Source organism: Aphelocoma coerulescens, chromosome 2 (assembly GCF_041296385.1).
Source record: "Aphelocoma coerulescens isolate FSJ_1873_10779 chromosome 2, UR_Acoe_1.0, whole genome shotgun sequence".
NCBI lineage: Eukaryota > Metazoa > Chordata > Aves > Passeriformes > Corvidae > Aphelocoma > Aphelocoma coerulescens.
The window spans coordinates 44,057,023-44,070,107 of record NC_091015.1 but is presented as its reverse complement, the minus strand read 5'-3'; the positions used below and the strand labels follow the sequence as shown (position 1 = coordinate 44,070,107).

Sequence of the window (13,085 nt, the reverse complement as noted above, 5' to 3'; positions counted from 1 at the left end):
TGTTTATAAATTTGTAACTGCCCTAATTGCTTGGGTTTTATTCACTTGAAACTAATAAATATTTCCTTCTTGATACTCTGAAACAAAATGGCACTACTGTAAATAGCAGTGGTAACTATGACCAGTTTTATGTTATCATTATTCTGTACTTGAAAATCAATCAAGATTCAGATGTTGACTTATGGAAAACCTAAAGGTGGATAATTTCATGACATAATCAAATCATATCTCTGAAATTAGGAAAAGGAAATAATAGTTGCTCCTAAAGAGATTAGAAGATGAGTGAATTCACCTTCCTTTCCCTAAGTATTTTTATCACACATGCATCTTAACAGCAAAGCAAGGTATTGCCAAGGAGTCAGAGCGTTTTTCAAGCCTTGACCCCTCCAAGTCTCTAATCAGGTTTCTGATCTCATTTGGCCTCTTCCTTAGGAAAGGATTTTTCAGGGGTAGGTGGGTAAATGATGTGAGTTTGGTTTTTTGGTTTTTTTTACTTTATGTTTGTTTTAAAATATTTTATAATAATTTTGGATTTCTGAGAAAGAAACGGTGCCAGCATTATCTAGAGGAATCATGTGAATGAAAGCAATGTGCATCTGTTGTCTTGGATGAGGCAGGCATAACCATGTACTCACCTCCTGCTTCCTTCCCTCTGCAACCACCAAGGGAGAGATGGGCCCGAAAGGACAGTCTGGAGTACCAGGATACAGAGGACCTATAGGAAGACCTGGAAAACGAGGCAAACAAGTAGGACCACAGTGTTTCCTCTTCCTGTGGCTCATGGCATCTGTGTGATTGTGTGATCTAAGCTCTTGTACCCTGCACTGTATCGCACAGGGAGTGGATAGAATTCCTGGAACACCTCACAGGCATGCACAAGCTACACAGGAGTTAAAGCCTCAGCTTTAGGGCTGGAGTCTTGTCTGCAGTATTCAGCTCCCTGCCCATGCAGCGTGGGAAAAGATGTATTTATCCTGGATTGGTAATGAGCTCATTTAATACAATTTGAGCAGACCTTGAAGGCTTCCTTTGAATCCTAAGCAGCACAGAGCTACGCTCCCAGCCACACCTGATGGCTAGAGAGCTCAAAACTATGCTAGCAGAGCTATATTTTCAGACATTCAGATGAATTGTAAGGACTAGGAGTTGTGTGTAAATTGGATACTGACTCCACCACTATAGCATTCCAGTGGTAAGGGCTTAGCTGGAAGTATTTTATTTGCAGTTTTGTTATGCCCGGCATGGCGAGGAGAGGCACATCCCTGCTTCACTGTTGCTCTGATTAGAACAGGTAATATCTGAAGTGATAAAATAGCCAGTGTGGGGGAAAAAAGGGTGGGTGTTAGGGAGGAAATAATAGGTAGGAAAGTAAGGAAGGTATGTGCAATGTAAGTCTGCTAGATGACCAACAAGAAGTTTTTTTTGTCCTAGATTTGTCAAGTTTTAAAAGCTGGTGTGTGCTCTTTGCTGGTTCTGAGGGGTTTTGCTTTATTTTTTTTGTGAACTCTGTTCATCCATCCTGCCTATGTGCTGTGGAATATGTTTCCATAGCATAAGGCAAGAGAACATGCAGTGCCTGCAGAGCAGCTTGAACACTGTGCACTCCTTCTTTGACCTTAGACATGTTGTCACCTTACACAGTGGTTTAATAAAAAAGTGGTGACATAAGTATGTCATAAATTAAGGCAACAATCAATGTGACTAAAAGACCTATAGTCTGGCCCTAGATCGGTGTTCCCAGTCCCAAGGCTCAGTACCCAAACCCCTTTCTGGTGCCCTGAAAACAATCTTAGCATTAATTCAGCATGGAAAAAGCTTTCCCTCTCTGTAACTGGTGAACTTGCTATTTCCTTTCTTCTTTTCTAGTCCTTTGAAAAAACTGGGGAGTGGCATTTTAAGGCTGTGGGTCTGGCTGCCACCTTTAAGTGCTGTACCTGTCTGGCTGTTTGTTCAGCTGAGAGGATAGTTTCCACCAGCATGGGGCCATTTCCTGTCTCTTGGTCCAGCTGACATGCCTAGATAAAAGCAGCTAAATTAAGCAGGTGTCACTTCCACTTCCATTTTGAGATATGTCTTGATTAGCTCACTGACTTCTTCAACTCTCCCTGCCCCTGGGGCAGGCTCTTCCTAAAAGGTGGCCAGGAGGAGGGAGTCACAAGTCACAGCCCCACAGCTGCTAACTGAGATATAACACCCAAAGCTTTATAACTTGGGAGCTGACCCTAAGCAAACCCAAGTTTAGGGTTTCAGTCTTGAGAAGGAGGAATGACTTAGGGCTTTAGATAATGCTACTTTGAAAGAAAGAACATGAATATAAATATTGTCAATGGGAAAAGCTTCTCCAAATGGCATGGGCACATGTGAAAAATAAACAAGGCAAAAATGCTGAACATCAACCCTTGCTATTATTATTTAATCCGTCAGTGCTAAGCAGGAGAGCATTAAGCAATCGTTCCTCCAAAGCAGGGGACACAAAACCCAGCTTGTTTTCAGTCAGTACACATCCGACTGGCACTGCCTTGCCTCTGTCAAATTGCTGCTGTGTGGGGGAAAGAGATTTCCCACAGTCTTCTTTGGGGTTACAAAATCCTGGCCTGCTAGTTCTGGGTTGCATAATGTAAGAAGTAATTAGAGATCAGCATCGCTGACATTCACATAAATCCTGGAATGTTTTTATGGCTCAGAGCTTACCTAATAGGATTAAACAAAGCAAATATTCAATTAATTCTTCATAGGCCATGGCAAAATCAGCCTTCCTCTGCTGAAACGGTGCAAGTGACATTCAAACGTATCCATGGGATGTAACATATTATATAACAACAACTATTTCAGCATATATTACTATATATGCTTTGCTACTCTTAAATTAGACATGCAACCATTCATCGTATGCCTTTGAATACACATTAACCTGGAATTACACCATCTTCAAGGAAATATTCTCCTTCGTCTTTAAAAGAAAGCTTACGCAGTACACATCACTTTGATTATGCTAAATAACGTGTGCTGTTACATAAAAATCAAGTTGGATATTTAAACTTTAAGCTATGTAATACACTTCTGAAATATAAAGCTGAGAAATCCAAGCCTTGAAGAGTATATGAGCAGGAAGGTAAATGTAGTTATTTTTAATAAGTGTCACCGTATTAAATTCAGGAGCAAAAAATGAGAAGCTGTCAAACAGTTCTAGGTTGAAACTTCCAAATGCCTAAGGATATGCTTGTATGAACAAGCTCCCATGAGGCAAATTAGAGCTGATTTTAGAGAATATTATCTGTTGCATGGTAACTGTATGCAAGCCCCTCTCCCACAGGTAAATTTGAGGCATTGACTGCTTGTTTGGCTGCCAGAGGGACATCATTTGTCAGCATGCTGTTGCTAAACACTAACCTGCACTTGTAAAGGCAAGCTCTCACTTGGTTTGTGATGATGTGTTAACATAGATACACCCATGGTGAAAGCCAAGGAGATACAGGAATCCAGGCACCTCAAGCACTTCTGAAAATAGTGTGAGCTTCAAAGTCATTAGTGTGCTTCTGGAAGGCTGCACCCTAAGACTGGGAAATGTCACTGTGGAAGCCCTTGACAACTCCTCAGTGATTTTCCCCTTTCTTTCTCAGCTGCCCTCACTCCTAGAGAGTTACAAGGGTTAAAAACTCATCCTTAAAGAAAGGCTATCAAACGACTGAAGTCAGAGCAGGGTGATTCCTGACTCCTCACAGGGCAGATCCCTGTGACCATTCCCATTTGGGAGCAGAAGTCCTGCCTGGGCATGCCTTTCTGTCTCCACGTAGGAGAGGAGAGCACCTGTTCCCTGAGGTGGTGTCCATGAAGCTCATGCTGCGAGCTTCTTCTGGCAAACCTCTTGGCTTTCTTAAATGGGAAGCCAGTGTTGGCTGGAAGAGGTTGTTTGTTACTAATAGTTTAGTCAGTAAATGGATGTCACTTCTTTTCTAGGGACTCAAGGGAGATGTTGGACCGGCAGGTGTCATGGGCCCACCTGGTAAGCCTGGTCCTGTTGGCCAGCCAGGCCCCCCTGGACCGTCAGGATTAGGTAAGCAGAAGATGAGGTGATGTCGCCAAGAGTGTCCCTGCTCCCCAGCCCCTCCTGACTCATCAGGCACACATAGGCTCCTCTTCACAAAGTGCTGCAGGGCTTTGTTTGCTTCTCCATTGATGGCAAGGAGAGGATTTCTCCTGGAGGCAGGTAATGCCATCCTTGTCCACTATAAGGACTCTATACCTTACTTTGAAGTCTACTTTATGGCTTTTTATGTTTCAAATAAAACCAAATGTAAAGCCTATGTGGTCCCTGAGGGATTTTTGTAGATGGGGATAATGAAAAGCCATCTGGTGGCCTCAGAGAGACTAGGTAATCTCCATCATCAAAGGTCTGCTTTTCCAGGTATCCTGGAAAATGCTCACCTTGTGCAGCTCTGCAAGAGAAAAACAGATGAGATCCAAGTTACAGTGGCATTAAGGAAAGAAGGGAAGAGAATGGAAGTGAAAGGACTCAGGGAAAAAAGAGCAGTGGAGAAAAACTCTCTATATAATTAAGTGCTTGAGATCTATGTTCACTGAAATCATGTGTGCTGTAGAAATCATGAGGAAAACCTTGTAATAACTGGTAATTGTACAGCTTCAGAGCTGTGCATGCACATGAACCCTGGTCAGCTTGTGGGTCCAAACGTGGACATGAAGAACAATACATGACCCACAATGCACAGTGGCAGTGAACCCTCAGGTAGGGTTTCTCACCCTGGATATAAACTAAGGTATCTGGAAAGAAAAGCAAAACCTTACTATTGCTTCAAAGGTACAACAGCTGTTTGTACTGCAGCCAATCTCTTCAATGTCCCCTTCCATTTTGCTTTCCCTTTTTCTTCCCTTGCTTACATCAGTGGACAGGAGGTCTCTTCTTGTGGTGGTGTGGAAATGGAACATCTGTGAAGCTGGACACAGCTTCAGAGTTTTCATACATCTCATGCCTCCCATTAAGAAGCATCTTTGCTTGAGTAAATTAGCTGGAAGCTTTCAGAAGGCAGAATTTTCACCATGCTGATGAGAAGGCAGCTAGGACCTTGAGATTACTTTTTAAAGGCTTTATTCCATCCACAGAAAGTTTGTGTGTCAGGGCTGTTAATAATTTTCCTCTAGAATATGAATTCTGATCCTAAAAGACATTTCTGTAATGACGCCACTGCTTGCAGAATTGAACATACTGGCTCATTGTCTAAATCTGCAGAGTAGCACATCCTTGCCAAAGTTTAAAAGTCAAAAAGCAGTATTTTTTTTCTTATGTTTAATTAAAACATTTTAAAACTCCTGTATTTTTAGTTGTGTTTTGCTGTACAGAAACCTGTGAAACAGCATTGCTCAAGTGGTTGTACAAAAGCACAAGTCCAGTGTGTTGTAGATGCATACAGAGACTGACTCCACAAAACTTGGTGCATAGGTGCTGTAGAGTCATCTGTGTGTTCATCCTGTCCTGAATTTCTGTAGCTTCAAACAGGCTGACATTTATTCTAGGCAAATGGTCTCTCTCTTCCTCTATAAAACTGGTATAAAAATTCAAAAGACGATCTGAAATAATACAACTGTGGTAAAAAACTGGCATCTTTCTCCTGAATTAGTGTTTCTGATAACCCTTCAGTTCCCAGTGGATTTGGTGGCAGATGTGCCTATCTGGAAACTTGGGTAAATGCGTATCTCCACCTGGCCTGTACTTTTTCCACTAAGGCTGTGTTCGTGTGTTGTGTAGTAACTTCATAACCAGGCAACCTGGTACTCTGCTTCCCAGGGCAATTTGCAATAGGACCAAAGGGAGAACGAGGACTTCCAGGGCCTCCAGGGAGATGTCTCTGCAGAACCCCACAACATATGAGTAACCCATCATATGAGGAATCTGTGTTTGGACACAGCTACCCAAAAGTTCCCGCGGTAAGCAGGTTTTCTGGGAGGGAATGTGAGCAGTTCTTAAGTGCTTTTACTACAAGAGATGTGGTACTCACTAATTTTTTTATTTAATAGGAAGATATATGGGCAATGTGTGATTTCTAGTACCCCAAACCTCTGAGATCCAGCTGGTGAAAAAAAGTTCAGTCTCACAGATAGTTGTGTGATTGACGTGCTGAAGTGCAGCTGTTTCAAAACATCAGCAAGGCAGCAAGTATTTGGAAACCTTTTTCAAGCCTGAGGATGCTGTCTTTCATCTACTACTGTATATATATAATCTTTTGTTCTTTTTATTTCATTAAATCAAAATGCATTTTAGATTGGTCAGTAAAGTAAGCATCTCTTTCTTGGTTTTTTTTAAGACAGTGATTTCAGAATTGAATATTGTGGTCAAGCATTTCACATATACAATAGAACTTTCTCCCAAAGCACACACCCTCGACCTTGAACCGAACAGGGGTTTCCACAAACCATGAGAATCAGGTGTCTGGGCTCCTGTCTGCAGACACATTATATAGCTAATAGTACACATGATATAGCTCATTCTCATCTCTAGCCTTGAAAGCATTTTTATGAGCAAATTAGACAAAATAAAGGACAAGGCACTGGTGAAATGTGACCTAGCAATTTTTCATCACTGATTTCTTTGGGCTTTGTAACTACTGTTTATGTACTTTTCCTTCTGCTGGGCCCTGCCTTATTATTCTGTACACTGTAGCCCTTAGTCAGCAATGCAGATGCTACCTTGCTGCTGTATGCCAGCACAGCCCAGCCACTCCACTCATGCAAGTGGAAATGGAGCCATGTCTGGTAGTCTCTGAATGTCAGTAAGCAGCAATCAGCTTTGTTAAAGCCCCATCTATCACGCTGTCAGAAAGCTGTTACAGTGTGTGGCAGGGACACGCTCACAACACTGCCGTTAAACTGGGTCATTGAGCTCAGCCTTTTGCACGAGTGTGTTGCAAGTCTTGTGAGCTGTGTCAGCTGCTCACTCATCCCTAGCTGTGTTGCATTAGGAAAACCCTCCTGCTGTTTTTAATACATACTGGTGAGAGATGAATATGCTGAAATAAAGGTGCATTTCACATCACACTGCATGCAAAAAGACATCATGTGCTTTGCAGCTGGGAGAACTCACAGGAAAAAGTATAAGGCTCACACTAAAATGTGTAGATCTTATTATCCTCCTTCTCCATCAGGCACAGTTTCATACCTGATCTTAAAAGATAGCAATGAGTGTGTAAGCATCTAAAATACCATACACTGTCCCTAGGAGCCTCCAAGTGCCATTTTGTTGCCAGGAACGTGGGATGGCAAAAAGGCAAGGCTTAGCTCTGGAAATGAAGCACTTCCAGAGCAGCAGTCCTTGTTTTCCTGCCTGCCCCATTTGTTTTACTCCCTCAAGTGTAAAGAGCAGGAGCTTAAACATCACACTTGTTTATTCTGTTCAGATCCCCATGTAGCAGCTTTGAAGCCTGTCTTGGACCACTTGTCAGCTCTTGTCATGGTTCTATAGCTGCACATGGAAAAGATCCAGAGATGGTGCTCTCTGCCCTGGTCCCGGGGTTTGCCAAAGCAGCACATCCTCAGTGCCATCACCCACTGCACCCAGCAGCTCCTCCAGTGCCAGCACAGCCAGAGGAAGGCAGAGGCTGGGGAACAAAGTGCTGTTTTTCTGTCACTGGCTTAGATTAATTCGCTTTTTTAAATCTTGTGTAATTTCAAAGGCTGATATCAGTTGAGGCACAGTTCTGCTATTGATTCCAAGAGAAATTGGAGCTCTGGGGCTGGGCCATGAGCTCCTGAACACAGTTACAGAATCAGTTCTGTACTGGCTTCCTGTTCCCTTGCTTTCTTTCAGTCAAGCTGAAGGCATTTTTATTCAATGCTTCTTTAATGAAAATGGCCTTTGTCCAGGGTTATGGGAATATTCTACTATGTAAAAATTTCGGGGTAACTTGTTTTTAAAAGAGCCAATTCTGTTTATGCTGGTGAGAATCAGACTCAGCCCTAAATCCATTTTGCTCAGAAGCACCCCGTTTGCTTTTTCTTAATTTAAAAATGGCTTGAATCTTGCAAAAATTAAATTGATTAAGATGCTTAAGGAAGAGATTATTTCCTAATGCCTCTTACATCCAATTTCATTGACCAAGACAATAAAAAAATGGGTAAGAGAGCAGCTTGTCCTAATTTTACCATTTGAACTAAATTTTTTTTCAGTGTAATTGAAGACTTGGCTTTAGACCGTCGTGTATGCATATAAAGAAACATGCATTTTAGTGCCATTTAAGTCTAAAGAAAGCAAAAAGTGGTAAAAGTTAAGTGAAGGTTGTATTGAGCCATGCATTATTTATTTTGTAGCCACAAACATGCCTAAAAAGTTATAGTCAATCCACAAAAAGCACATATGCCTATTTGGATTTTGCACTTGTTTCAGCATCAAACCATTTGAACACCAGAAAGTTCTTCTCAGCAGTGATTGTGCACCAGTATTTGTATGATTTGTATCTGTGGATGTGCATTTCAAAATAGGGGCCATTGGAGCCATAGTTAGGTGCTCATGAAACACCATACTTTCCATGGGTGCAGGTTCTCACCTCCTCTGTTTCTGAAGACAACTAAACCATTTTTATGTGTGATTATTTACCTATTTGAAGATACATATGGCAAAACTAGATTCTGTGGCACTCCAAAAAACTTCTTGAAAAGATTACCAATCACCTCTTTTTCTGTGTCCCAGATATTTGTGGTGAATAATCAAGAAGAATTGGACCAGTTAAACACCGAAAATGCCTTAGCTTTTAGAAGAGATCAGAGATCTTTGTATTTCAAGGATACCTTTGGATGGCTCCCAGTCCAGGTGAAAATATGACTGTGGTCTCAGAAAACTCGTGAGTGTATGTTTCATTTTGAAATACAGAACATACTTCGGTACTTAAGGTGTCATACAGAATCAATTAAGCAAATGGGGAAAAAGCTCATTTTTGAACACTGCCACAATTGTACATATTTCTCTGAATTTTGTTCACAGGAGTCTTAACTACTGAGGCATTAACTCAGCAGTGGTGCAGGTTTTGCTAACCTCCCTGTGAACCAGGTTCCACTGTGAGCAAACTGGAGCAGAGCTCAGGGAATTACGGTAGTAAAGAGAGTTTTTATTTAATACAAAATAAGGCAAAACTCACCAGGGTACAAAGCTGAAGAACAAAAACCCTTCAAACCAAACTCACATATTTCCTTCTTGCTTCAAGGAGCTAAGATGAGTCCTGCTGAAATTAGCAGCAGGATCCTTCTTGTGTCTGCTGAACCTTGGATCACACTCTGTATAAACCCTCTGACAAACAAATAACAAGACATAAAAACCTGGTTGTGGGATCTGCCCCCCGGAACCCTTCACCTCTGCTTGCTAGCCAGGCTGCTGCTGGTCTGGTTCAGTAACCACTGTGTGTTTTCTTGGTCAGCTCACCCCTTTCTATCCCGTGGATTACCGCTTGGAGGATGGGGGTACCTGTGGAGATGGGATCGTGCAGGATGGGGAAGAGTGCGATGACGGCAATGCAGTGGTGACTGACGACTGTATAAGTAAGTTACAGTGCAGCAAGAGTGGCTTCTTTCTACCAGGGAAGGTGCATTAGTTGTACCACAGGGTACACTGCTGTCTAAATCACACAAAGAGAGCTGGTGTGGTTTGTGGATCAAGTGCAGGCACAGGGAAAGGGAGGCACAAGGGCCACAGGGTGAAAACTGAGGCCTTTGTGCATGTGGATGGCACACACTAGCACAGGGCAGAGGTGACAACAGCACTTCTCATGCATCCTGGCTGAGTCAGAGCCAAACCACTGCATTTTGGGGGCCACATCCAGCAGCTGGTTTACACACACACCTTTCCTGGGGGCTACCAGCTCTCTGTCTAAAAGCTGTAGCACATCTTTGCAGTGCAGCACAGCCCTTGGGATAGACACTGATGCTGGCTGTTTCTTATGGTAAAATAGATCCTGAGTCCAGAAACACCACTTTGAATTTCGTTATTCACTTGCATAGGGAAGGTGTCGACCCACTACCTTCACTATTAGATTTATACAACATTTAATTCATGTCTACTGATTGTGCATAGCAAAGAGCATACAAGCATTCAAGCACCTGTGGCAACCTTCACTTCTCCCTCTCAGTTACTTTTATGGCTTGAATCCTTCCCCAGAGCACAGCTCTATACCATCTCCACACAGCAGGTTTGGTACTCTGTTGTTCCTAGCAAAGGGATGCTCCTTCACATTTCAGAACAGTGTCACCCAACACTGAAAGATGCAATTCTTCATTTATATATCACTCCATTTTTGAAAATGGTGTCTATGCAGCCATGCCCCATGCAAGTTTCTCCATCCACCTGTCCATCACCACCCTTCCCCTTATAACTTAGGAATCCCAGTCAGCTTCTCAATGACAACAGGAAAGAGATTTCAAAGGCAATTCAGTCTCAACAGGTCTAGGGAGACATAAATAAAAGCTCCTCTAAGCTTGCCTGACTGCAGAGTACTCCAGAGAGACAGCATGATCTCTCCTGTCTCCAGACATGAGAAAATGATTCAATTAGAATTTGCAATCAACCGTGGGGAACAACCATGCAGGAAAATAGTCTTTATTAGTTCTAGTGCCTGCAAAATTATACACTGTATGTCTGAGGGCACACTGTGTTCTCTGTGCTGTGCTCTGGGCAAAGCTTCAGGTCAATGGAGGCCTTGCAATTCATACATTTCTGACACTGATGTGACCCAAGGAGTCAACACTGAGTTACTTGGAAATGAGCACATTGTCATCATTCTTCTCCTGTGACTGAACCAAAAGGAAAAGGCTAGCCAAATGTTAAATGGATTTTATTGTAAAATAGACTTGTTGGTCTTAGAAGCATCAATTTCTGACAAACACATCCTTGGTGCAATTAATTAATCATTTCTATTTGTAAACAACCCACTTTAGCCTCTTACAAACTCCCTATTCCAGAGTGTCTGTTTAATCCTTTGCTTAACACCAGTGGATTATCCGAGAAGATGTCAAAGGGATTTTAACTAAATCAATTTGTTCATGTTAGAAAGTCATTCTCAATATGCTGAAGATACCAAAATCAAAGTCCAATTGCTAAAATGGCAAACAAACCCACAAATTACTGCAGCCTACATGTCAGTCACCATGAAAAATTGTGACAAGTCCCACTCACGCTCAAGTCAGTAGCAGTAGCAATGGGAAAAACACATTTTTGGCAACCATCATATACCTTTTTTTTTATAGACAGGCTGCATAATTCCATTTGTATGTGGCAACTCACAGCAGACAAATATAGATGCTGCACAGAATTGGGTAAAGGTCTAGGCTGGGAATTTCAAATCACTTAACGACCTAAGAGTATTTTTTTGAGATTGTGACCTCCCCCAGGCCATTTATGTTAACTGTATTTTATGTTTCCTTTAACTTGTTTTGATAGTAATTATCTATAGCAATAATAATTTTTAGAGCAAGTGCTATTGTAATTAGAGATTCTGTAGTAATTATTTTTAGTATTTATCCATTCTTTCCCTTGGTCATTGAAATTGGGCTAAAACAAGTACATTCTTTGCAGTGAAGAGTACTGCTTCTCCTAAGACAGCCCTTACAGAATGCCCTCCCCAAAATATCTGGTTTTATACTTAACCCTTAAAAATCTAGTTCCACTTACTTTACCTGTTTCTTTTACATACGAAGTGCCTGGAAGGTATTTGTTTCTTTATTTTTCACCAGGGTGCCGCCGTGCTTACTGCGGAGATGGCTACAAGCATGAGGGGGTTGAAGACTGTGATGGGATGGATTTTGGATATTTGACATGTAGAACATACCTTCCTGGGTATGTAAGAGGAGGTCTTCACTTTGGTTTGGTGGGCTTTTGGTTGGTTTGTTTGGGGGGTGTGTGTGTATGTGGTTTTCCTTTCTTTTTTCTCTTTGCCAGCTTTAAAACAGAGGAACCTCACACACTTAAACCTTGTTCTACTGGGACCACTGCAAGTAGCAGGGAAGAAAGAGTCTATCAAATTATTTCTGCATATCATTGACTTTAAGGGGTAGATCTCATTTCTCAGTAAGAAGTACATGCCTCTTACTGCACAAATCAAATGAAGGTCACATAGACCTACGTTTGCCCATTTCTTGCCAATATTTCCTTAAATGTCCAGCCATGACATAAGAAGAGTAGGAAAGGCCATGAGAAGATGATCACACTGAAGGAGAAAATCCACAGCAACCAAAGCACAGGCTCCTGCCGACCTCCTGCTGCCCTTCCCGTTAATGGGTACTCTAGGGGCGTATTCGCTTCTGAATCAAGCAGTCATCTGTCAGCTTTTCCAAGGCGCAGGAAATTCATTCACCAGCAGATGCAAAGCCTTGCATCTGCTTAGCAACGTCCTTCATTTTAAACATCTGCTTATTGTTGACTTTCTTTCTCTGCCTTCGTTTAGGCAGCTTCCTCTGGCCAGCGTTTTGCCTCCAACAGCAGCACCTCTATTTAGCTGTCAGGTATTGTTACTGGCTAACAGGAAACATTTAATTTGCAAATTAAATTATGCGCAGAGGCCTCATCATTCAGGGAACAATAATGTGCTAATTGACAGGAATAAGAAACCACAGGACGTCTTTGTAAGTCGAATGCTGTGCTAATCCTTCCACTGTAATTGTTGGAGCACTCCCGGTGTAAGAGATTACTAAAATCCAGACCAGTAAACCTGACAAACCTGAAACACTTTACAGAGACCTCATCTTCAGACAGTGTGGAGCTGTTTTCTACTGTAAGAACTATTCCTTTCTAAGAGTCTGAAGTCTGGTGCCAAAGATAGCACCACAAAAGCCTGAGGAAAATTTTATAAATTTCACTTTGTCTGTATATTCAAGTTGTGAAGAGCGACTGAGATCTTTTATTTTTGTGTGCAGTCTGCAAATTATCTGCCAAACTAAAGAAAAAGCTGTGAATCATGAGTAAAGTGGGCTGAGTATGTGAGTATGGCACTCCCATGGGAGTTTTACCCCAAAGTAACCTTTCCTTCAAGAACTCTGTTGCAAGTGATTTTCCCATTTTTTACTCTTTCCAGCCCACAGATTCCTCCTCCTATTTC

At 41.9% G+C, this 13,085-nt stretch overlaps 1 protein-coding gene across 1 annotated transcript in view; it reads left to right on the top strand.

Annotated features, from left to right (window-relative positions):
* The window catches only part of COLQ (collagen like tail subunit of asymmetric acetylcholinesterase), a 38,253-nt gene that overhangs the window by 24,277 nt on the left and 891 nt on the right, over positions 1 to 13,085 (top strand). Inside the window, exons 11-16 of the mRNA XM_069005817.1 lie at positions 667 to 747; positions 3,958 to 4,054; positions 5,801 to 5,940; positions 8,696 to 8,815; positions 9,417 to 9,537; positions 11,725 to 11,827. Of these exons, the coding sequence (XP_068861918.1) occupies positions 667 to 747; positions 3,958 to 4,054; positions 5,801 to 5,940; positions 8,696 to 8,815; positions 9,417 to 9,537; positions 11,725 to 11,827 (662 nt within the window). The remainder of the gene's footprint in view (positions 1 to 666; positions 748 to 3,957; positions 4,055 to 5,800; positions 5,941 to 8,695; positions 8,816 to 9,416; positions 9,538 to 11,724; positions 11,828 to 13,085) is intronic.